General features: G+C 40.5%; 2 protein-coding genes across 2 annotated transcripts; one reads left to right on the forward strand and one right to left on the reverse strand.

The window, feature by feature from the left end:
- The first annotated feature begins 34 nt into the window (after window positions 1-34).
- LOC113701519 (auxin transport protein BIG) lies at window positions 35-19,060 on the forward strand. The gene is made up of 14 exons (XM_027222226.2): window positions 35-587; window positions 731-837; window positions 1,371-1,536; window positions 1,650-7,729; window positions 7,834-8,448; window positions 8,609-8,789; window positions 9,224-9,458; window positions 9,537-14,087; window positions 14,166-14,388; window positions 14,652-15,056; window positions 15,348-15,491; window positions 15,785-16,810; window positions 17,294-17,797; window positions 17,960-19,060. The coding sequence occupies exons 1-14, from the start codon at window positions 311-313 to the stop codon at window positions 18,776-18,778; spliced, it is 15,333 nt and encodes a 5,110-aa protein (XP_027078027.2). The 5' UTR covers window positions 35-310; the 3' UTR covers window positions 18,779-19,060.
- Window positions 19,061-20,678: 1,618 nt separating this feature from the next.
- On the reverse strand, window positions 20,679-23,028 carry LOC113701092 (uncharacterized). The gene is made up of 4 exons (XM_027221582.2): window positions 22,743-23,028; window positions 22,496-22,603; window positions 21,572-21,646; window positions 20,679-21,015 (listed from the first exon to the last, which is right to left on the reverse strand). Exons 1-4 carry the CDS (start codon window positions 22,874-22,876, stop codon window positions 20,784-20,786), a joined length of 549 nt encoding a protein of 182 aa, XP_027077383.1. The 5' UTR covers window positions 22,877-23,028; the 3' UTR covers window positions 20,679-20,783.
- Window positions 23,029-23,496: the final 468 nt, after the last annotated feature.

Genomic DNA, 23,496 nt, shown 5'->3' on the forward strand with positions numbered 1-23,496 from the left:
GTCTGATTTCTTTCCCAAACCGCCTAACATACATCGTTATCACGCTCGGTATAAGAACCTGGTGAAAGGGAAAAAAAAAAAATCAAGGGACCTGAAGAATTTGGTCGTAGGAGTAAAACTAAAGGACTATTTCAATTCCTTTTCCTCACTAAACCCTTCCCACTTAAATCATCATTTCTTCCTCTCCAGTCTCGTAAATATTTCTGATTTCTTCCTTCCTGTTTCCCTCACCGGCGACGAGAGCTCTCTGCTTTCCAACAGCATTTACATTTCTCTAATGCACTGATCGCTTGCTTTCCGCGTCGGAGTCATGGCCGACCAGGAGATCGCCAAACTCATCGATGCTCTTTCATCATTATCGTCCTCGTTCAGCGATGATAATTTCTCTAAGAGACTTGGCACCGATTCCTCGCTCAAGTTAGGGCTCCAGAAACTTTACTCAATTCTCAAGTACTCTGTTTCTCCGATCGCCGCCGTCGCTGACGGTCGTGATAAGAAGCGAGGACTTGAATTTTTGGAGCAGTCTCAAATCCAAGCTGTTGCTTCTTTGGCAACCGCAGTAGTCATCGCCACTCGATCCCTCTCAGGTTCTCTAGCTTATTTAATTTCATTCCTTGTGCTCAAAGTCCAGCTTATGCGAAGCTGTAGAACTTTTTTTCTTTTGTAGAACTTTTTTTCTTTTTGAAAGACAATTGGAGGTTATATTTCTTGTTCTGGTAATATGTGGCAGTGGAGCATGTGGAACCGGTAATTGTGGCTGTGGTGCAGAAGTCGGTGGAATTTGCTTTGTGTTTCTTGGACAAATCAGTTTCTGGCAATGAAGATTTGAGTCTTCAGGTTTATCTTTTTTTCCCTTCTTGAAAATTCGCGTGGGTTTCATCTGCGAACATCATTATGTTCTTTTATTGGATTTGTTGTTCTGTTCATTATGGTGAAGTTTGCTTGATACTTGAAGTGATATTAATTGATACATGAAGTAGAGGACAAAATGTCATCTCGTCCTTTTCATTGCATTTTGTCGTATTGATGATTGACAGCAAAATTAGAGTTTAGTACCTTTTAGGTGGCTGGCCTTTCTCCAAACCATGAACTATTACCGACTCTAAACTTTCTGCCAAATGTTGATAAAATGTCCATTTCATGTCAAATGGACATTGAAAGATCAGTGAATTCAAGTATATCTGAGAAAGGAAGCTCAGAAACCCTGTACGTGCTGCTGTGTTCAATTATGCACAGGCTTTCTGCCATGCTCATTCAAATACATCCTTCTAATATACTTGCCTGGGAACATCTGCATCTAAATGTGTGTATGGCTGTATGTCTGTGAAATATGTAAAATTTTCATCTCTAACTCCTGTATTTTGTCTCAGAATAATTTTCTCCAGCTGTTAGAAATAGCACTTAATGATCGAGTGGATAAAGAATTGGATCTGCCACAGCCATACGCATCAAGTATACTTGTTGACTTGATTCCATTTGTAGCTGTTGAAGATGATAGCATTCAAGTGCAGGACTACGTCAAGTGCATGCTTCAAGGTATTTATAAATCCGTAGGTTTTTAAGGAAGGATCAGAACCGGCACTTGTTGATTTATTTATTTATTGGTTCATGTACTTTGAATTTCTAACACGTGTTTTTCTTGCTTGAAGGGGGAAGGTGCTCAGTTGAAGAAAAAGCTGTTGACCATCTTCTAATGACATTGGCATCTGAAGAGTTGCAATCTGATGATTTGAATCAATTGTCTATTGGACTGTCATTTCGGCGTGATTTCATGAAGTTAAATGCTCTATCTCGTCATCAAGCACTGGTTCATTTGGAATGCATGCCACGTCTTGTTTTCCTTTGCAGAGGACTTTTGGGACTTCAGGATCTGTTGGATGAGAAGATAGCCAGTGCAGATCTGCGAAAGAGAATGTCTTTTTGTGCCAGAATATTCAAGTTACTAGGATATCTTGCAAAAGGCAATCCATATGTTAAAGTTGATGCAGCGTTATTGCAATCTTTTGCTTCTTTTGCTGACATTTTACCTAAAGCGTTTGGAATTGGCCTTGAGTTTGTGAACAATGCTACTGGTGAAGGTAGCTTTGACAGTTTGACAATGTTGTTAATGGAAGAGTTTCTTCAACTTGTACAGGCAGTATTCCACAGTAGTAATGTACTTCAGAACGTTCAAGCATGCATTACAGCATCAATCTTGGACCACTTGGATTCAAGTGTGTGGCAGTATAACAAGTCTACTAGTAACCTTAAGCCTCCTCTGGTGTACTTCCCACGGGTGGTGATTCATGTGATCAAACTGATAATGGTTGTGAGGAAGTCTTCGTATTCTGTATTTCAGCTTAAGGACAATGGTACAAAACATGATGGGCATCCTGATGGTTTTGACATGAATTCTCCAGCATGCCAAGTTCGTAGTGAGAAGATCTATCTATTGAAGAAATACACAGCTGAGGAGCTGTTGACTAGAATTTTTCCACCTTCAGGTCAGTGGGTGGATAATCTGGTTAACCTTGTTTTCTTTCTTCATTCTGAGGGTGTCAAATTAAGGCCCAAATTGGAGCGGTCGTGTTCCACTTCTATAAAAGCATCAAATGAACCAGAAAATGCTGCGTGTCATGAAGATGATGCTCTATTTGGGGACCTTTTCTCAGAAAGCGGTCGCTCTGTGGGATCTGTGGATGGTCTAGATCAAACCGCACCTGCAGCCAGTTCGCTTTCCAACTTCAGCAATATGCCAATTCAAGCTGCTATGGAGCTGCTCAGCTTTTTGAAAAATGATGTTTTGTCACCTAACTGGAGTCCAGGAGTGTATGAGGATGGTTGCAGAAAGCTTACTTGTGAGCATATGGGTATTCTGCTGTCGATAATGAATCATCAGGGCTATTCTTCTGAAGAGAGGACACTTGGTTCATGTGTTACACTGGATGAACAGAAGAAGCTTGAGCAGATGCCTGAGCTTTGCTTTGAACTGTTTAACAGCTTACTTTCTCAGCATTCTTTGTCTGCCGTCGTTGAGGAGTCACTTATTGAGAAAATACTGGCCATTGAGAATGGTAGTTTTGTCTATAATGATCAGACCCTTGCCTTGCTTGCACATGCCCTCATCTCACAGGTGGATTCTGTTGGTTGTCACCTAAGGGCCAAGATATATCAGACATTTATCAATTTTGTTCTTGAGAAGGCAAAAACAATCTGTTCTAGCTGCCCTAGTCTTCAAGAATTTCTCAAGACCCTTCCATCCGTGTTTCACATTGAGATCCTTCTAATGGGATTTCATTTATCTTCCACTGATGAGAAGGCTGCTCAAGTGAATGCCATTTTCTCTTCACTGAGAACTGTTGATGCTCCATCTTCTGGTTGTGGCAGCGCGACACTATCATGCTGGGCTCTATTGGTTTCGCGGTTGGTTTTAGTGCTTCGCCACATGTTGTATTGTCCTCATGGTTGTCCGTCGTCATTGCTTTCAGTCTTCAGATCAAAGCTGACGGAGGCCTCTCACAGAAGAGCCAATTCTTTAAGTAATACAAATAATTTATCATCTTGGACACCTATGATATTGGAGAATGTGACTGGTGTGTGGATCAAAGAAGCACCTGTGAACAAGATTTTGCTAAATCAATTGATTGATATTGCAACTCTCCCTGCTTCTGTATTTGGGGATGATGCACCACCAGTTGACTGCTTAAATATGACATGGGATGAGTTATCTGCCTCTCTGTCTTGGATTTTGGGGTTTTGGAAAGGCAAAAAACCTGGAAATGCTGAAGACCTAATTGTTGAAAGATACATGTTTTTGCTTTGTTGGGATGTTCCAATAATGGAATCCACATCAGAGCGCGTACTTTTGTTGAGGGGTTTAGAGCTTCCTCATGTCTTGGAGATAGAGCATTTTCTTTACTTTAGCCATTCAATTTTAAGCAATGCTGGTGCTCTCAGCAAGCAAGTCAATATTCCACTTGTGGTGATGGGGTTGCTCCAGCATTTGCATACGTTGTGCATATCAGATGATTGTGGGGAAGGAGGCTGGGATTTTTTACTGACAGGATCATGGCTCACTCTCATGTCATCCTTAGTTGGTGCTGGTATTTGGCGATACTCAAAGAAGAACTCCATCACTTCAGGCGGTCCGAGCTGGGAAGAACTTACATCTAAGGATGTTGAATTTCTTGCTTTAGCGGAGAGCTTCTTGTCTAGTTCTTTGGGTGATGATCAAATAGCTACGCTAGTGAGATTGTTCTCATCATTCCTGAAGAACTATTTGAGAGCTTATCAGAAGGCTTTCAGTTTGACCTTTGATAATGACTCCTCCTCTGCAGATAGGTTTTCACCCCTATTGCTCCTCAAACATACTAGTTTTGATAAATCCAAACAAGTTGAGGTCCTTGATAAAATGGGTCATGATCCATGCCAACTGGATAGTGTTTTTGAACTTCTGCCCAAGTTGGGTGAAACCGTTGACAAGATGGCTGTAGGATATCGATCTAAGGTCTTCTGGGAAGTTTCATTGCATGGGTTCCCATGTCATGCTCAGGCGTCTAGTGGAATTCTTCTTTCTTGCATTCTTAGCATAAAAGGAATTATTGGTGTCCTAGATGGGCTTCTGAAGGTCAAAGTTGCTAAAGGAACTGTTTTCACAGAGGTGGAGGTACTCCGTCAAATTCTTGAATCTGTGCTAACAATCAAGTGTGACAGAGTCTTTGAAAGTATTCATGGAGAATGTGAAGCTATATACAAAAGCTTGAGTGGTAATCTGGGGCCTGAATATAGCAGCTTATTTATATTGAAGAACATGGAAGAGTTTCTGCATAATATCAATAATGTAGGAGTCGATTGCACCATCCATGAGTGCTTGGTTACCAATTTTATTGACATTATTAATGGTCTCAGGAAGGACCCTTCAAAAGGCCTGATATTCAAGTATTTCCTCTCTGTTGGAGACATTTCTGAACACTTTCGGGAGTTGTACAGTGCACTACATGGTGATGTGTTAGTTCTTATAGAATCACTGGATAATTGCAATTCTGAATCAATTAATGTAAAAGTTTTAAACTTTTTTGTGGATCTTTTATCTGGAGATATGTGCCCTGATGTCAAACAGAAACTGCAGCAGAAATTTCTGGACATGGACTTGCGATGCCTGTCAAAATGGCTTGAACAGAGGCTTCTAGGATCTTGTTTGGAACCATCCAGTGAGGTTACCTGTGCAAAAGGAACTTCAGTCTCCTTGAGAGAGTCAACCATAAATTTCATTACATGCATTTTATCCCCACCATTTGAGTCGAAGTCTGAAGAACTGCACACGCATTTATTTGAAGCCATGCTGGTTCCCCTTGATAATGCTTTCCTTCTATTTGACTTTGGCATAGCAAAGTCTTATTTTAATATTATGCTTCAACTTTCCAGAGGAAAGATGTTAATCAAGCCACTTTTGCAGCATACCGCTATGTTATTGGGGAAACTGGGTGGTGATGAACGTTTTCTTCAAGGATTAAAGTACATAGTTGGATTTCTCGCAACTGTTTTGAGTGAATGCGGGTCTGTCAAGAACTCAAACGATAAATCTTCTGGAAAAGTTCTACCTGGAGGCAGTTCTGTAGTGGGACCTGTATCTCCTAGACCTCTTGGTTCTAGGAAAAATTCAGATGCTTTGGTCCTTTCTGTCAGTCAAGGAGCTGCGGCAGCTGTTGACTGTGATGCTACTTCGGTTGATGAGGATGAGGATGATGGAACGTCTGATGGGGAGGTGGGTAGTGTAGACAAAGATGATGAGGAGGATAGCAACAGTGAAAGGGCACTTGCATCTAAAGTTTGCACATTTACATCCAGTGGTAGTAATTTCATGGAACAGCACTGGTATTTCTGTTACACGTGTGATCTGACAGTCTCCAAAGGTTGCTGCTCCGTGTGTGCAAAAGTTTGTCACCGTGGTCACCGTGTGGTCTATTCTCGCTCTAGTCGGTTTTTCTGTGACTGTGGGGCAGGGGGTGTCCGTGGGAGCAGCTGTTTATGCTTAAAGCCCCGAAAATTCACCAGAGGTCATGATTCACCCCGTCATGGTGCGGATGGTAACCTTCAATCATTTCTTCCTTTCCCTGAGAATGGGGATCAGCTACCTGAGAGTGATTCAGATGTTGATGAAGATGCTGTAGTGGAACAGGATTACGCTGTTAAATTGTCTATTCCAAAAGAAGTTCAAGATGGGATGCCAGAATTCCTTGTGGAGCTTGATCTTGAAGACCATGTTCTAGAACTTTGTTCATCATTGTTGCCTTCCATAATAGGCAGGAGGGACTCAAACCTCTCAAGAGAGAGAAGGATTACCTTGGATGAGGATAAAGTGCTTTGTTGTAGTGCTGAAATATTGCAGTTGAAGAAGGCATACAAGAGTGGATCTTTGGACTTGAAGATAAAGGCAGATTACTCAAATTCCAAGGAATTGAAATCCCATTTATCTAGTGGTTCTCTTGTCAAATCCTTACTCAGTGTTAGTAGTCGAGGTCGACTTGCAGTGGGAGAAGGTGATAAAGTAGCCATATTTGATGTTGGGCAGCTGATTGGACAAGCCACTGTTGCACCTGTGACGGCTGACAAGGCTAATGTGAAGCCTCTTTCCAAGAATGTTGTCCGCTTTGAGATTGTGCATATTGTGTTTAATTCAGTGGTAGACAATTATCTTGCTGTAGCAGGCTATGAAGATTGTCAAGTACTTACAGTAAATCATCGGGGGGAGGTGACTGATCGCTTAGCCATTGAACTTGCTCTGCAAGGTGCATATATCAGGCGTGTAGACTGGGTACCAGGTTCTCAGGTTCAGCTAATGGTGATCACTAACAAATTTGTGAAAATATTTGACTTGTCTCAGGACAATATTAGCCCCATGCACTATGTCACATTGTCTGATGACATGATTGTGGATGCAACTCTTGTTATGGCTTCTTTGGGACGACTGTTCCTCGTTGTCCTTTCAGAAAGTGGTTACTTGTACAGGTTAGAGTTGTCACTGAAAGGAAATGTTGGGGTCAAAGTTTTGAAGGAAATCATTCAAACTGAAGGCAGAGAAATTCATTCCAAAGGCTTGTCTCTGTGCTATTCATCGTCTCATAAGCTACTTTTTATGTCTTATCAAGATGGAAGTACCTTGATTGGTCGCCTGAATCCAGATGCAACATCCGTAATTGAAGTCTGTGCCTTACTTGACAGTGAACCAGATGGTAAGCTCCGAGCAGCTGGATTGCATCATTGGAAAGAGTTACAATGTGGCATTGGTCTGTTCTTCTGCTTTTCAAGTTTGAAATCAAATGCTGCTTTTGCTGTCTCAATTTGTGAACATGAAATACATGCTCAAAATATGCGGCATGCGGTAGGTTCAACCTCTGCGTTGGTAGGGATTACTGCTTACAAGCCCCTATCAAAGGACAAGATACACTGTCTTGTTTTACATGATGATGGAAGCCTTCAGATTTATTGGCATGTTCCTATGGGGGTTGACAATAGTGCAACTGCTACATCTGAGAAGGTTAAAAAACTTGGTTCTGGCATCCTTAACAATAAAGCTTATGGTGGTGTTAAACCAGAGTTCCCACTTGATTTTTTTGAGAAAACAGTGGTGATAACACCAGATGTAAAGTTAAGTGGTGATGCAATCAGGAATGGTGACTCTGAAGGAGCTAAACAAACATTGGCATCTGAAGATGGATTCTTGGAGGGTCCTAGTCCTTCTGCTTTTAAGGTAATGTTGCCATGTAATTAATTACTGCAGGTTTTGATTATTGATGTCTGTTTTATTGAAGTTTTATCAGTTGGTTCCCTAACACTTCTGTATGGGTTCCACAGATTACTGTTGCTAATTCGAACCCTGATACTGTCGTGGTTGGGATCCGTGTGCATGTCGGTAATACATCAGCAAATCATATTCCCTCTGAGATTACTATCTTTCAGAGAGTGATAAAATTAGATGAAGGAATGAGGTCTTGGTATGATATACCATTCACAGTGGCTGAATCGCTTCTTGCTGATGAAGAATTTTCAATCTCCATTGGACCAACCTTCAATGGATCTGCTCTCCCACGGATAGATTCATTGGAGGTTTATGGTCGAGCTAAGGATGAATTTGGTTGGAAGGAGAAGATGGATGCAATTTTAGACATGGAAGCACGTGTGCTTGGCTCAAATTCATGGATTTCAGAATCCAGGAGGAAATGCCGCACTACGCAATCTGCTCCTCTTCCGGAGCAGGTAGTGTCTGACGGCCTCAAACTTCTGTCAAGGATCTATTCTTGCAAGTCACAGGATAGTTTGAAAGTTCAAGAGGCTAATTTGGAGCTGAATAAACTGAAGTGCAAGAAGCTGTTGGAAACAATATTTGAAAGTGATCGAGAGCCTTTACTACTGGCTTCTGCTGGGCGGGTCTTGCAGGCTTTGTTCCCCAAAAAAGAGGAGTATCACCAAGTAATTACCAAAACCATACCTGTTCTGAGAAGCTTCTTTTGCTAGCATTTTAGAGTTCGGTAAATGAGATTTGTATGACAGTGTAATAAACATATCCACCTATTCCACTTGATTGTTCATATTTATTTACAGTAAAGGTATCTGATGAGGTCTGTTTTAGGTTAAGGACACAATGCGGCTCTCTGGAGTAGTGAAATCCACTTCCATCCTTTCTTTGAAACTGGGGATAGGTGGGAATACAGCAGGGTGGATTATTGAGGAGTTTACAGCACAGATGCGAGCAGTTTCTAAGATTGCACTACATCGTCGTTCAAACTTGGCTGCTTTCCTGGAGGCAAATGGTAATGCTAGAGTTACAAGGACTACCCTTCTTTGCTCATGCATGTTGCCTATGCATCGATGACTTGTTGTAGACATGTTGCATTTTGGTTTGATTTTATAATCTTGATTTGCCCATATTACTTTGCCAACAATCTTCAACATACCCTCTTTGGTGCTCTTTCTGGTGCCGTATCTTGTGGATTTACAATTCACTTCAATAATTGGGCAAGAATCTAGTATCCTTGGTTTCCACTGTTTGTCTCACTTTTTTGTGCCTGCCAAATGGATGTTCCTTGAGAATAGATTATGCTGCTTGATGTCTAGGCCAACAGTTGCAGATTATTTAACTAGACTTGGATACAGATGCATGCACGTGTACACACACACACACACAAACGCATTCTTGTGACATTATACACCAGAAAAGCTTATTACTTCTTCTTTCCTAAGTTAGGCTCTGAAGTTGTTGATGGGCTCATGCAAGTGCTCTGGGGGATTTTGGACATGGAGCATCCTGACACACAGACTATGAATAATATTGTTGTATCTTCAGTAGAACTAATATATTGTTATGCTGAGTGTCTGGCACTGCATGCAAATGATACTGGCACACATGTTGTTGCTCCTGCTGTTTCATTGTTTAAGGAACTCCTATTCTCAAAAAATGAGGCTGTTCAAACATCAAGCAGGTAAATTTAGTTCTGTTAATCAGTTTTAAGGGATATTTTACTGTGTGCTAATTTGTTTTGAATTGTTGCTTTTGCCAGCCTGGCTATATCTTCAAGACTGCTCCAGGTTCCTTTTCCAAAGCAAACCATGTTAGGTACAGAAGATGTGTCTGATAACGCAGCAGCTGTTCCTGCTCGAGTTGATGGTACAAGTGCAGCAACAGGAAATACTCACATTATGGTTGAAGAAGACAACAGTACGTCATCCGTCCAGTACTGTTGTGATGGCTGCTCTACTGTTCCTATACTTCGGCGACGATGGCACTGCACTGTTTGCCCTGACTTCGATTTATGTGAAGCATGCTATGAAGTGTTAGATGCAGACCGGCTTCCACCACCTCATTCAAGAGATCATCCTATGACAGCAATTCCAATCGAAGTGGAATCATTGAGTGGAGAGGGCAATGAAATTCACTTTGGTACTGATGATTTGGCTGATCCAAATCTTTTACCAGTTTCAGCTGATATGAGTATCCAGGGTGCTGCTCCATCTATCCATGAGCTTGAACCCAGTGAATCCACGGTGTTTACAGGTTCTGTATTTGATCCTGTTACCATTTCCGCTTCGAAGAGGATTGTGAACTCCTTAGTTCTTTCTGAGCTCCTTGAACAACTGAAGGGATGGATGGCAACTACCTTTGGAGTTCGGGCCATTCCAATCATGCAACTCTTTTATAGATTATCTTCAGCTATGGGTGGACCTTTTGATGATGGCTCAGAGCCTGAAAATGTAGATTTGGAGAAGTTAGTTAAATGGTTTTTGGATGAGATAAATTTGAACCAACCTTTGGTGGCTAGAAGCCGTTCCTCATTTGGTGAAGTTGTGATCCTTGTCTTTATGTTCTTTACACTTATGCTTCGAAATTGGAATCAACCTGGAAGTGATGGTTCTGCACTGAAATTGAGCAGTACAGGAGATGGACATGACAAAAACTCTGTCCAGATTCCACCTTTCTCTTTGGTCTCTGGTTCACCTGCTGTTGAAAGCCATGAGAAATTGGACTCTGTTTCGCATCTAGTTCGAGCTTGTGGCTTACTTAGACAGCAAAGTTTTGTAAACTATCTGATGGATATTTTGCAGCAGCTGGTCCATGTCTTCAAATCCTCATCTGTTAGTACTGACAGTTCTGTAGGGTTGAACTCTGGCTGTGGTTCTCTCTTAACCATCCGAAGAGAACTACCTGCGGGTAATTTCTCACCGTTCTTTTCAGATGCATATGCCAAATCACATCGTACAGATATATTTGCAGACTACCCAAGGCTATTGCTGGAGAATACGTTCCGGCTTGTTTACAGTCTGATTCGACCAGAAAAGCATGACAAGGGTGGAGAGAAAGACAAATATTTCAAGATATCTTCTTGTAAGGATTTGAAGCTTGAAGGCTATCAGGATATTTTGTGTAGTTACATCAATAATCCACATACAACATTTGTCAGAAGATATGCAAGAAGGCTTTTTCTGCACCTATGTGGTAGTAAAACACATTACTACAGTGTCCGGGATTCTTGGCAAGTTTCGAGTGAAGTGAAGAAGCTATACAAACACGTAAATAAATCCGGTGGCTTTCAAAGTCCTATCTCATATGAGAGAAGCGTCAAGATAGTGAAATGTCTGTCGACCATGGCTGAAGTAGCTGCAGCACGCCCTCGTAACTGGCAGAAGTACTGTATGAGACATGCTGATGTTTTACCCTTCCTTGTGCAGGGAATTTTCTACTTTGGTGAAGAGTGTGTTGTCCAGACTTTGAAGCTATTGAGTTTGGCCTTTTATACAGGAAAGGATGTTAACCAGTCTTTGCACAAATCTGAAGGTGGGGAAGGAGGAACAAGCTCAAGTAAGCCTGGGTCACAACCCCTTGATTCTAAAAAGAAGAAGAAAGGAGAAGAGGGAAATGAACCTGGTTTGGAGAAGTCATATTTGGATATGGAACCAGTGGTGGATGTCTTCACTGAGAATGATGGTGACACCTTGAGACAATTTATTGATTTGTTTCTACTGGAGTGGAATTCAAGTTCTGTACGTGTTGAAGCAAAGTGTGTTCTTAATGGGATTTGGCATCATGGAAATCATCCTTTCAAGGAAAAATTCCTAACACTCCTCCTGCAGAAAGTCAAATTTCTGCCGATGTATGGGCAGAACATCATTGAATACACACAGCTGGTTACCTCATTGCTAGGAAGGACTCCAGATAGCAATTCAAAGCAACAGATGAATGAAATTATAGACAGATGCTTGACTCCTGAAGTGATAAAGTGCATGTTTGAGACACTTCGTTCACAGAATGAGCTGTTGGCTAATCACCCGAATTCTCGAATATACAACACATTAAGTGGTTTGGTGGAATTTGATGGATACTATCTGGAAAGTGAGCCTTGTGTAGCCTGCAGCTCTCCTGAGGTGCCCTACAGCAGGATGAAGCTAGAAAGTTTGAAGTCAGAAACAAAGTTCACAGACAATCGCATTATTGTGAAATGTACTGGCAGCTACACCATTCAGAGTGTTACCATGAATGTCCATGATGCTCGCAAGTCCAAATCAGTTAAAGTCCTGAACCTTTACTACAACAACAGGCCTGTGGCTGATTTATCAGAGTTAAAGAATAATTGGTCATTGTGGAAGCGTGCAAAAACCTGTCATCTTGGTTTTAATCAGACAGAGCTAAAAGTTGATTTCCCTATACCAATTACTGCTTGCAATTTCATGATTGAGTTGGATTCTTTTTATGAAAATCTTCAAGCTTTATCTCTTGAGCCATTGCAGTGTCCACGTTGTAGTCGACCTGTGACAGACAAGCACGGTATTTGCAATAACTGTCATGAGAATGCTTACCAGTGTAGGCAATGCCGAAATATTAATTATGAGAATCTTGATTCCTTTTTATGCAATGAGTGTGGTTACAGCAAATATGGTCGTTTTGAATTCAATTTCATGGCTAAGCCAAGTTTTACATTTGATAACATGGAAAATGATGAAGACATGAAGCGGGGATTGACAGCAATAGAATCTGAATCAGAAAATGCTCACCGGAGATATCAGCAGCTTTTAGGATTCAAGAAACCATTGCTGAAGATTGTTTCAAGTATTGGTGAGAATGAAATGGATTCTCAACAAAAGGATTCTGTTCAGCAGATGATGGCGTCTTTGTCTGGGCCTTCATACAAGATAAACCGGAAAATTGCCCTTCTTGGTGTCCTTTATGGTGAGAAATGTAAAGCAGCTTTTGATTCTGTGAGCAAAAGTGTTCAGACCCTTCAAGGTCTTAGACGGGTCTTAATGAATTACTTGCATCTAAAACATTCAGATGATGCGGTGTCTGCCTCCAGATTTGTTGTGTCAAGGTCAGCTAATAGTTGCTATGGTTGTGCTACCACTTTTGTTGCGCAATGCCTTGAGATGTTGCAGGTGCTTTCAAAACATTCAAACTCCAAGAAACAGCTTGTTACTGCTCGCATCTTGACTGAATTATTTGAAAATAATATCCATCAAGGCCCAAAAACTGCTCGTGTCCAGGCCAGGGCAGCACTCTGTGCCTTCTCTGAGGGTGACATGAATGCAGTGGTTGAACTGAATAGTTTAATTCAGAAGAAGGTTTTATACTGCCTTGAGCATCACCGTTCAATGGATATTGCCCTTGCAACCCGCGAGGAGTTGCTGTTGCTCTCAGATGTATGCTCTTTGGGTGATGAATTCTGGGAATTGAGACTGAGGGTCGCGTTTCAGTTGTTATTTTCTTCCATTAAGTTGGGTGCTAAACATCCTGCTATATCGGAGCATGTTATTCTTCCTTGTCTGAGGATTATATCTCTGGCATGTACTCCACCAAAACCTGATGCAGCAGAAAAGGAACAAGTGAATGGGAAACCTGCCTTAGCTTCACAAGTAAAGGATGAGAGTCGCTCTAATGTGCCTGGATATGGTGGACAGGTAAGTGGAAGCAAGGCTGTTTCTGAGTCATCTGAGAAGAACTGGGATGGCGCTCAAAAAACTCAAGATATGCAATTGTTAAGTTATTCAGAGTGGGAGAAAGGGGCATCATATCTTGATTTTGTGAGGAGGCAATACAAAGTGTCTCAGGCAGTCAAAAGTGGTCCAAGGGCTCGACCTAATAGATATGATTACCTGGCTCTGAAATATGCACTGAGATGGAAGCGACGTGCATGCAAGGCTCGAGGTGGGATAGCATCATTTGAGCTGGGATCTTGGGTTACGGAACTTATATTAAGTGCTTGTTCACAGTCGATACGCTCGGAGATGTGCATGTTGATCAGTTTGCTTTGTGGCCAAAGTTCATCAAGACATTATCGGTTACTAATTTTACTGATGTCTTTGTTACCAGCCACTTTGGCTGCTGGTGAGAATGCTGCCGAGTATTTTGAATTGCTTTTTAAAATGATAGATTCTGAGGATGCCCGACTTTTCTTAACTGTACGTGGAGGTTTAGCTACACTGTGTAAGCTGATTTCCAAAGAAGTGAGTAACATTGAATCCTGTGAGAGGAGTTTACACATTGACATCTCTCAAGGTTTCATCCTTCATAAGCTTATTGAGCTCTTGGGAAAATTTTTGGAGGTTCGCAATATTAGATCCCGGTAAGTGCAAATTTCTTATTTGGATTGGCTGTGAATTAATCATGTTTGATGGCTAATCCCATTTACATATTCTTGCAGCTTTATGCAAGAACAATTGCTGTCTGAAGTTCTTGAGGCCCTAATTGTGATCAGGGGCTTGATTGTACAGAAGACAAAGCTGATTTGTGATTGTAATCGTCTTCTAAAAGATCTTCTGGACAGTCTCTTGCTCGAGAGTGATGAAAATAAACATCAGTTTATCCAGGCATGCATCTGTGGTCTACAAATTCATGGGGAGGAAAGAAAAGGACGAGCTTCATTGGTATGTAGTGAAATCCTTCTGGGTCAAATCTTTTTTTTTCCCCCTAAATTCTTTATACTTTGTTACTATCTAGGGGTGATTAAGTTGTGGAGATTTGCAAAATCTTTGGTTCTTGTAAAATCTTTTATTAGAATACATGAAGCATGATTTCCTTCAGATCTTTGGTTCTTGCAATAGATATGCAAAATCTTGTCATTTGTTCTTCTCTTTTGGTGGACAAGTTTTTTAAATATATGTTAAAAGAGCTGCTGTTTTCTATGCAGTTCATCTTGGAGCAGCTTTGTAATCTCATTTGCCCTTCCAAACCAGAGGCCGTTTATCTTCTTATTTTGAACAAGGCTCACACTCAGGAAGAATTTATCAGGGGATCAATGACGAAAAATCCTTATTCAAGTGCTGAGATTGGTCCACTGATGCGGGATGTTAAAAATAAAATCTGCCATCAATTGGATCTTTTGGGTCTTCTTGAAGATGACTATGGCATGGAGCTGCTAGTAGCTGGAAACATCATCTCTCTTGATTTAAGTATTTCTCAGGTTTATGAGCAAGTCTGGAAAAAGTCTAATAATCAGTCTTCTAATGCATTAGCTGGCACGACAATGCTTTCCTCTGGTGGCACTGCATCAAGCCGGGATTGTCCTCCGATGACAGTGACTTACCGACTTCAGGTTTGGTCCTGTGGTTTTACCTCCATATCTTTTTTTTTATTTTGTTCTCCTAAATTTACAGCTTCAGGGAATTTATGTACCTTTGTATGAACTGATTGACTGCTGGTGAATAAAGATTAAAAGAAAAATTCCTCAGTTTTATGGGACGCTTTCCTTTTATGTTCTTTGCAATTGTTGCATGGTACATACCATTCTCTCCTGTTCATCTTGTGTGAAAAAAAATTGAGTTTTCTGTTTTCCCCCATGTACTTCCAGTTGAGTTTAAGTAGTTAATTCGTTCAAACTTTGCAGGGGTTGGATGGTGAAGCTACCGAGCCTATGATCAAGGAATTGGATGAGGATCGAGAGGAATCTCAAGATCCGGAGGTTGAGTTTGCAATAGCAGGAGCTGTCCGCAAATGCGGTGGGCTGGAAATTCTTTTGGGGATGGTTCAGGTATGTGGATACTTTTATTCCTTATAGATTTATCTGATCTGTTTGGATAATTTATTCCTTGTTGGATAGGAGAAGGGACTTGATTTTAGTGATTATTAATGAGCCTCCAAGATATTGCTATTTGTGTTTTTGGTTTGTCATAATGATATAACGCTTTTAAGTATAGTCCTGCTCCATTTGGGGCCAGAGAGATAGAGAGAGGGTTTGCCTTAGCCTTTCTTCTGGTGCTTTTATTTCAATTAAGCTTATCCTTTCTGCAATTTTGACATCAAGTACTGATTTTGGTTATGCAGCGTTTGCGAGATGATTTGAAGTCTAACCAAGAGCAGCTAATTGCCGTGCTTGATCTGCTTATGCTATGTTGCAAGAAAAGAGAAAACAGAAGAGCGTTACTAAAGCTGGGAGCTTTAAGTCTACTCCTTGAAACAGCAAGGCGTGCTTTCTTTGTGGATGCAATGGAGCCTGCTGAGGGTATTCTACTTATTGTGGAGAGTCTGACGTTGGAGGCAAATGAGAGCGAAAATATTAGTATTGCACCTGGTGTTGCAACTGTGTCTAGTGAAGAAACTGGTGCAAGTGAACAAGCCAAAAAAATAGTACTGATGTTCCTTGAAAGGTTGTCTCATCCAACAGGTCTTAAGAAATCAAGCAAACAACAGAGGAACACAGAAATGGTTGCTAGAATTTTGCCTTATTTGACATATGGAGAGCCTGCAGCAATGGAAGCTCTCATTGACCATTTTGATCCTTACTTGCGCAACTGGAGTCAATTTGACAGGCTGCAGAGACAGTACGAAGACAACCCAAGGGATGAGAGCATTGCTCAACAAGCAAACAAACAGAAGTTTGCTTTGGAGAATTTTGTTAGGGTTTCGGAGTCTCTTCAGACAAGTTCCTGTGGAGAGAGGTTGAAGGACATTATATTAGAAAAAGGGATTACTGGAGCAGCGGTCAGACATCTAAAGGATACTTTTGCTTATACAGGCCAGGCTGGCTTCAAATCTAGTAAAGAATGGGTATTCGGTTTGAAACTGCCGTCTGTTCCAGTTATACTATCCATGCTAAGGGGCTTGTCACTGGGGCATTTGGCCACTCAAATGTGCATATATGAAGGTGGTATTTTACCTCTGCTTCACACTTTGGAAGGTGTCGCTGGTGAAAATGAGATTGGAGCTAGGGCTGAAAACTTGCTGGACACACTCTCGGATAAAGATGGAATGGGCGATGGCTTTCTAAGCGAGAAGGTTTGCCATTTAAGGCATGCCACGAGAGATGAGATGAGGCGTCGAGCTCTAAGGAAGAGAGAGGAGTTACTTAAGGTACTTCCTTTGTCAATATTGTCTTTGTGCCTTCAGAGTCTGTTATGGCATCTAATTTGCATTGCCTACACCCCCAACTGCTGCAGCCCCATCACCTCTCATGTTGGTACGGTAAACAAAAGGATGGAGGCATCTCTTTTGTGCTCCTTTCATCTGATATGAGAGAGTGAAACTTTTTTTCTTTTTGTTTTGCATTTTTTGTTTCAAGGAATAAGATTATTTAGAATGCCGATCACCGATACAAGAATATTAGTAAACTGGTACATTTTCGAGCTCTGGAAAAGCAGTGCATCATGGGGGCACTTGTGGGCACTGTCACACAGATGACCCCTCCCTCTCTCTCTCCCCCCCCCCCCCCCCCAAAAACACAAAAAACAACACACGCAGACCAAGGAAAAGAGTTGTATTCTGTTAGCTTATCCTATTGTTAACTTTTATTGGCTGTTCTCTATGCATCTAATTAGCAGCTTTTGATGAAACCAGGGATTGGGGATGCGACAGGAGGTCTCTTCTGATGGTGGTGAGCGTATTGTGGTTTCTCAGCCTGTTCTTGAAGGTTTTGAAGACGTTGAAGAAGAGGAAGACGGGCTGGCTTGCATGGTTTGCCGAGAGGGTTACCGGTTGAGACCCACTGACCTGCTTGGGGTGTATACTTACAGCAAGCGGGTGAATCTTGGTGTTGGAACTTCAGGAAATGCTCGTGGAGATTGTGTTTATACAACTGTCAGTCATTTCAACATCATACACTTTCAATGCCATCAGGAAGCTAAAAGGGCTGATGCGGCCCTCAAGAATCCAAAGAAGGAATGGGATGGAGCTGCCCTCAGAAACAATGAGACTCTGTGTAATAATTTATTCCCCTTGAGAGGTCCATCAGTTCCAATGTCGCAATACATGCGTTACGTTGACCAGTATTGGGATTACCTTAATGCTCTTGGGCGTGCTGATGGAAGTCGTCTCCATTTGTTGACTTATGACATTGTTCTGGTCAGTAGTAGTTCTTTTCCTTTTTTTTTTTCTATGGACTTCTTTTACCCAGCCTCGTCTGGGTTCTTGCCCCCTTGTTAGTATTTGGGATTGTTGTTTGACCTGTTTCTGACCTAGAGATTATCGTCAATGATAACTGCTTACTGTCATTTCTTTTGGCAGATGCTGGCACGTTTTGCAACCGGTGCATCATTTAGTGCAGATAGTAGAGGTGGGGGAAAGGAAAGTAACTCCCTCTTCTTACCTTTCATGATTCAAATGGCTCGTCATTTTCTTGATCATGACTCCTCTCAGCGCCAGGCAATGGAAAAATCTATTTCCAGTTACTTGGCTTCGTCTTCACTTGAATTGAAATCATCCAGTCCTGGCACACAACCATCAGCTGGAACGGAGGAAACTGTCCAATATATGATGGTGAGTTCACTTCTATCAGAGTCTTACGAGTCATGGTTGGAACATCGCCGTACCTTCTTGCAGCGTGGGATATACCATGCCTACATGCAGCGAATTCATGGCAGGCCAATGAACCGCTCATCACCCAGTCTGACGAGTTCTTTGAGACCTGATTTGGGTAGTACTAGTGACATCCATTCAGGAGATACTGGTGGACCTGACGACTTATTGTCAATCATTCAACCAATGCTGGTTTACACTGGTTTGATTGAGCAACTGCAGCATTTTTTCAAGGTAAAGAAACCTGCTACTGCGGGTACAGCTAAAACACAAATTTCTTCAAAGGCGGTGGAACCGGAAGAAGAAAGTAAAAGGTTGGAAATGTGGGAGGTGCTCATGAAAGAGAATCTCTTAAATGTAAAAGAAATGGTCGGCTTCTCCAAGGAGTTGTTGTCTTGGCTTGATGGCATGATGTCTGCTACGGATTTGCTGGAAGCTTTTGATATAATTGGCAGCTTAGCGGATGTGCTTAGTGGTGGGTTTACCCGACCTGAAGAGTTTGTTTATGCTGCAATAGGGAGGAGCTGATGTACAGGTGCATGTTTAGGAGAGATTTTTTTAAATTAATCCCTTTTGGGAGGGGGAAGCTATTTTGCATTCTGCCCCATTATGTTTAATTATTGTGTGGAAGCTACTAGTTTTTTTTTTTTTTTTTTTTTTTGTGAGTATAAGGAGTTAACCTGTTCAGCCAAATTTTAAGGCCAAAACTGAAATTTTGTGAGGCAAAATTTGTAGAGAATTGCTTGTTATTATATTCCCTGTACACGAAAAGGAACGTCACAGAGAAAGAGATGACATCCAATTTTGAAATGCGTTGCCACAGCTGTTAGATGTCGATGCGTGTTATTGTCAAGGCCGAATTGCCCGGATCAAAATTTCTGGCATTGTTATGCATTTCATTAGGTTGGATTTTGGTTGAATCCACTAAATCCGAATCCACAGTTACTAACGGAGCGCTTAGTTTGAGGGTATTGGAATTTGGATTTGGTATCATATTCTCTTGAAAAATGGGTACGGGATTCAAGATTTTAGAATGATTTTTAAAAGTGTGGTAACTGTCAACCCTCATATTCTCTTGAAAAATGGGTACGGGAGTAAGAGGTTTTGACAATTCGTAAATTTCATTCTCATGTAGGTTTGATTTAAAAAATTTTTTTATTTAGATTAAAATTTCTCATTTCTCACCTACTTTTCTTCTCGCATCTATCATTTCTTATCGATTGCCGTTCTTTTATCCATCAGTATCATTCTTTTCTTCTGTCCTTCTCCGTCCTCTTTTGCCTTCTTTACAGCAGTCAAAATTTTCTCCTCCTCTTCTCCTAGTGGATCTCTTCTCTTCCTATCTCTCTTCTTTCATACCATCTTCATCAGTCACCTCTCTTTTCACATCACTTCTCCTTCCTCATAGTTAACATTTCCTCATTCCTTACCCTAATTGATGCCTTCCTCTCCTTGTGGAAGCCCGGGTAATGCCTGATGACAAGAAAGGTATTGGCCTTAGATGGACTATATGAGTTGAATTAAAGATTTAATTTCAAAGTACAAAAATTCCCATTCAATTTCTGGAAATTGTTGTTAGACTTTTTGGTTAAAATAGTTTGTTGATTCTTGTATGTATGAGTGTCGCCTGGTGATTGGAGAGAAACGAACAAATTAAGGATTTTGATTGGCGGTGGTCTGATGGTGTTTGCCTGTGGTTGTTCAGGAAGAGTTGAATGACTATCAATCTGGAAAATAGAAAAAAAAAAATGTTTGTTGTTTAAAAAAAAAAAGAAAAATAATTTTGATTCTTATTCCAAAGCATTTTTTGTACCAAGCAAAACTCATTTCAATGATACAACTAGTTCATACCGATAATAATTTTTTGCATATCATTCCATATCCAATTTCAATTCTACAGCATGAACCAAAATCAGACTCGAATCTTCATGGGTTTGGATGCCTAATAAGTATCCATGAGTATTTCTTAACATGTAATAAAAAATTAAATTTACAAATAGTAAAACATGTGAAAATCAAAAATAATATAAATATAATTCATATTTTCAGTAGATAGAATCAAATCAACATTCAAGGATGTTTGCAGAAAATTATGGACTGAAATAATACTACTATTTGCTTGAAACTTTTTATCTATACTCAATATTGAAGCTTGCATGCATTTTTCACACACACATGTACGTACGTTGGTTTGGGTGGAATTTGAGTCTGAATTTGAAAATGAGCGTGAACCCTCTATAAAACCCATGAATTTTTCACACGGTTTGGATCTGTCTTTGAAAATTTAAACCCCAACCAACGAAAAATATAATAGATCTGAGTTGGATTTGGGCACCTAACCCATTCACATGGCTATGACTTTGCAGTTTGCACTTAAGAGTATTGTAGAACGAACAAAATATGATTCATTAAAGGGGCACAAAAGAACTGTGAAGAAAGAGCAACAAAGGGTATATAATCTCCTCACTGGATGACAAAATAGGGTTCAGCTTACATACTTTTTTCAGTTCCCCAAGTATCTATCAGTAATACTCTAGTTCATTGCATCATAATCATCCAACTTGTCATTATATTCCAAGACTTTTCTCCTAATCTTAGATGTATCTACCCAAGTAACAAAGTCTTCCATATTTCTTGTAACTAGAAACGAACCATCGGTAACTGTGTCCGGCCCCACACGAATATGCCCCTGCTCTATATAAGTCACAGCTTCGTTCAAGTGTTCAGCAAACTTCAGGCGCACCAGTACTGTAGAAAGCCTTCGCCTGGTTAAAGACATTGACAAACCTCAGTATGACTTGAAATCTCTTGCATCACCAAAATCCCAGTCACAGAGAAATGTACATGGAACATGACACAAGATTATTAGATGGCAGACTATCTAATTCTCAGTCAACAGAAAAGTCCAAATTGACCAAGCCATTTAACCTGTAACCTGCAAATGAACTTTTTTAACATGAAACTTGAACTGACTGGCTGGCATCTCATTAGACCAGTTGGTACTAAAGAAACATCGTTTAATAATCTAAAATCAGTAAATTGTCAACAGCTGTTGGCTTTTCATCTTTCTCATTCTTTCGTCTTTTATTTGGGTGACCGTGTTTCTCTACTGTATTCTTGCCATTAGCATTAGCATTTTTACCTTGTTAGTAATGCCAAGCGTGTTTATTTTTTTTTTCGTGTCAGGGTGCAAATTTTCATTAAAAAAAATAAAAACCATGATGTGATTCTTCCCCTTGGATAGCATTTTAGCAGGCATTCTTCCTGTTTGAACATTATCAAATTCATAATCACCCAAATGTAAATCTGCAACTTACTTACCGACAAAAGGATGAAACAGATAACCGATCACACAAAGCCAAACTCTTCCTGGATGGTATCACTCCCATGTTATACCTGCATTGACAAGGTAGCTTGTAGCGAATTAATTATTGATTATAGATCACAAGATTAAAAACTTGATAATCCAAGAAAAAAGTGAGTTCATTGGCTTTTCTTTTTATTCCCTTTTTTTTTTTTTGGGTTGGGGGGTGGGAGCATCTTCCTTATATGAAGTAGCAGCTAACAAAGAGAGAATCCCAAGACAGATTCTCAAAGAAAAAGGTCATGCAATAGATATTCAACATGTGTAACAAATCCCAGCCTTCTTGCTTCACGATCCAATCTTCCATAACATCAAAATGTTCAGTATTTCTACTTGGTCATCACAGAGCTGGCCTAATCAATATAGAAGACATTATCAATACATCCGAAGCTTTTTGCAGAGAAATTTGGACATAAGAAACAAAAAAGTTTTCCTGATTGCAAGGAATCTATATAATGTCAGCGGTCCATTTCTTCAGTAGTCCAAAATATTCGTTCTGCAAATGGTTCTGCAGAGAACAATCATCAGCAGGCTGTTGGCTCAATATAATAGACACCCACCAACCCCATACTACCCTGCTCGGAAATGGCAATAACTTCAACAGAAGCCACACCCAGAACATGCGTTTAGCAATCAAATATTGTTATTGAAGCCACTGAAACCACCATGGCTAGGAAACATATTAGCTCAATTACATTAAACACCACATTTAAAAGAAGGATTTTCACCTACCATCATCTCCAAACAGTTCAATTACAAGCAATGCTTAAGACTTCAGATGAAAGTTGGAAAAAAAAAAGAAAAAAGAAAAAGCTGTAACCCAAAAGGTTGCTAATCAATAAGAGGAAAAAAGGCTGGAGAGAGTAAGGCAAAAAACTCACAGCTTTTCGAGGAGAGCATCAGTCATCTCAATCCGAAGAGGGTCAGTATGGTCCATCTGTTTCAATATATTCACTAGCTTCTGTACCATTCTACACAGTTTTGAATACCTAATAATCCAGTAAAAAAACGTAGCAAAATCAAAATTGAAGCCGTAAAAAGCTTATCAACCCAAAACAAAACAAACCCACCAACGAAAGAAGATAAAAACAAAATACTGATCAAAACTGGAGAAATGGGAGGTACTACTTCTTGTAATCATCTCTGTTGGTGAGGTGGTAGCGACGTATGACATCATTTTCTCGGTGACCTCCCTCTCTTTTCCACTCCAAGAAATTGACCTTCTTCAAGAGTTTCTTCTCATGATGCTTGAGCTTTCTCATCTTCAGATCGCAAAAACCCTAAACCCTTCGACGGATGCCGAGTGCAAGACGAAGACAGAGTGGCAGTTTTCAGTTTGAAGCCTGGGAAAATTCGTCAGTTTTGCGTATTGGGCTCATAGCAGTCAGAGGCCATTGGGTAGAAGAGCAGTCCAGCCCAAAAAGAATTGATCACGTTTGCCAAGCCCCTTCTCGTAGAACTTCGGACAAGCAATCAGCTTGACACTTTTTTTGACGGTTAATTCCACTTTGCAACCTTCAACCATACATCCATGCATGGATGTCGACTTTGATCCCCGTCCTCTAAAATGAAACTCCTAAATATAAAATTTATCACAGTTTTTTTGTCATTAAACTGTGAGTTCATTCCACTTTTAATCCCTCAGAGCATAGAATTTATCCCACTTAAGTACAATAATTTGTTTCACTTACGTTAACGATTTTACTTTAAGTGTGCGTGACAGATTTTTATATTTAAAGAACTAAGCCGTTTCATTTTAAATTTTAAAAATCAAAGTGGGAATCCAACTATAATAGTTGAAGGGTACAAAGTAATAATATTAACCCCTTTTTTTTCTTTTATGCTTTTGATGGTGTCCTAAGCTTACCTCCACTTTATATCG

This window comes from Coffea arabica, chromosome 7e (assembly GCF_036785885.1).
Source record: "Coffea arabica cultivar ET-39 chromosome 7e, Coffea Arabica ET-39 HiFi, whole genome shotgun sequence".
NCBI lineage: Eukaryota > Viridiplantae > Streptophyta > Magnoliopsida > Gentianales > Rubiaceae > Coffea > Coffea arabica.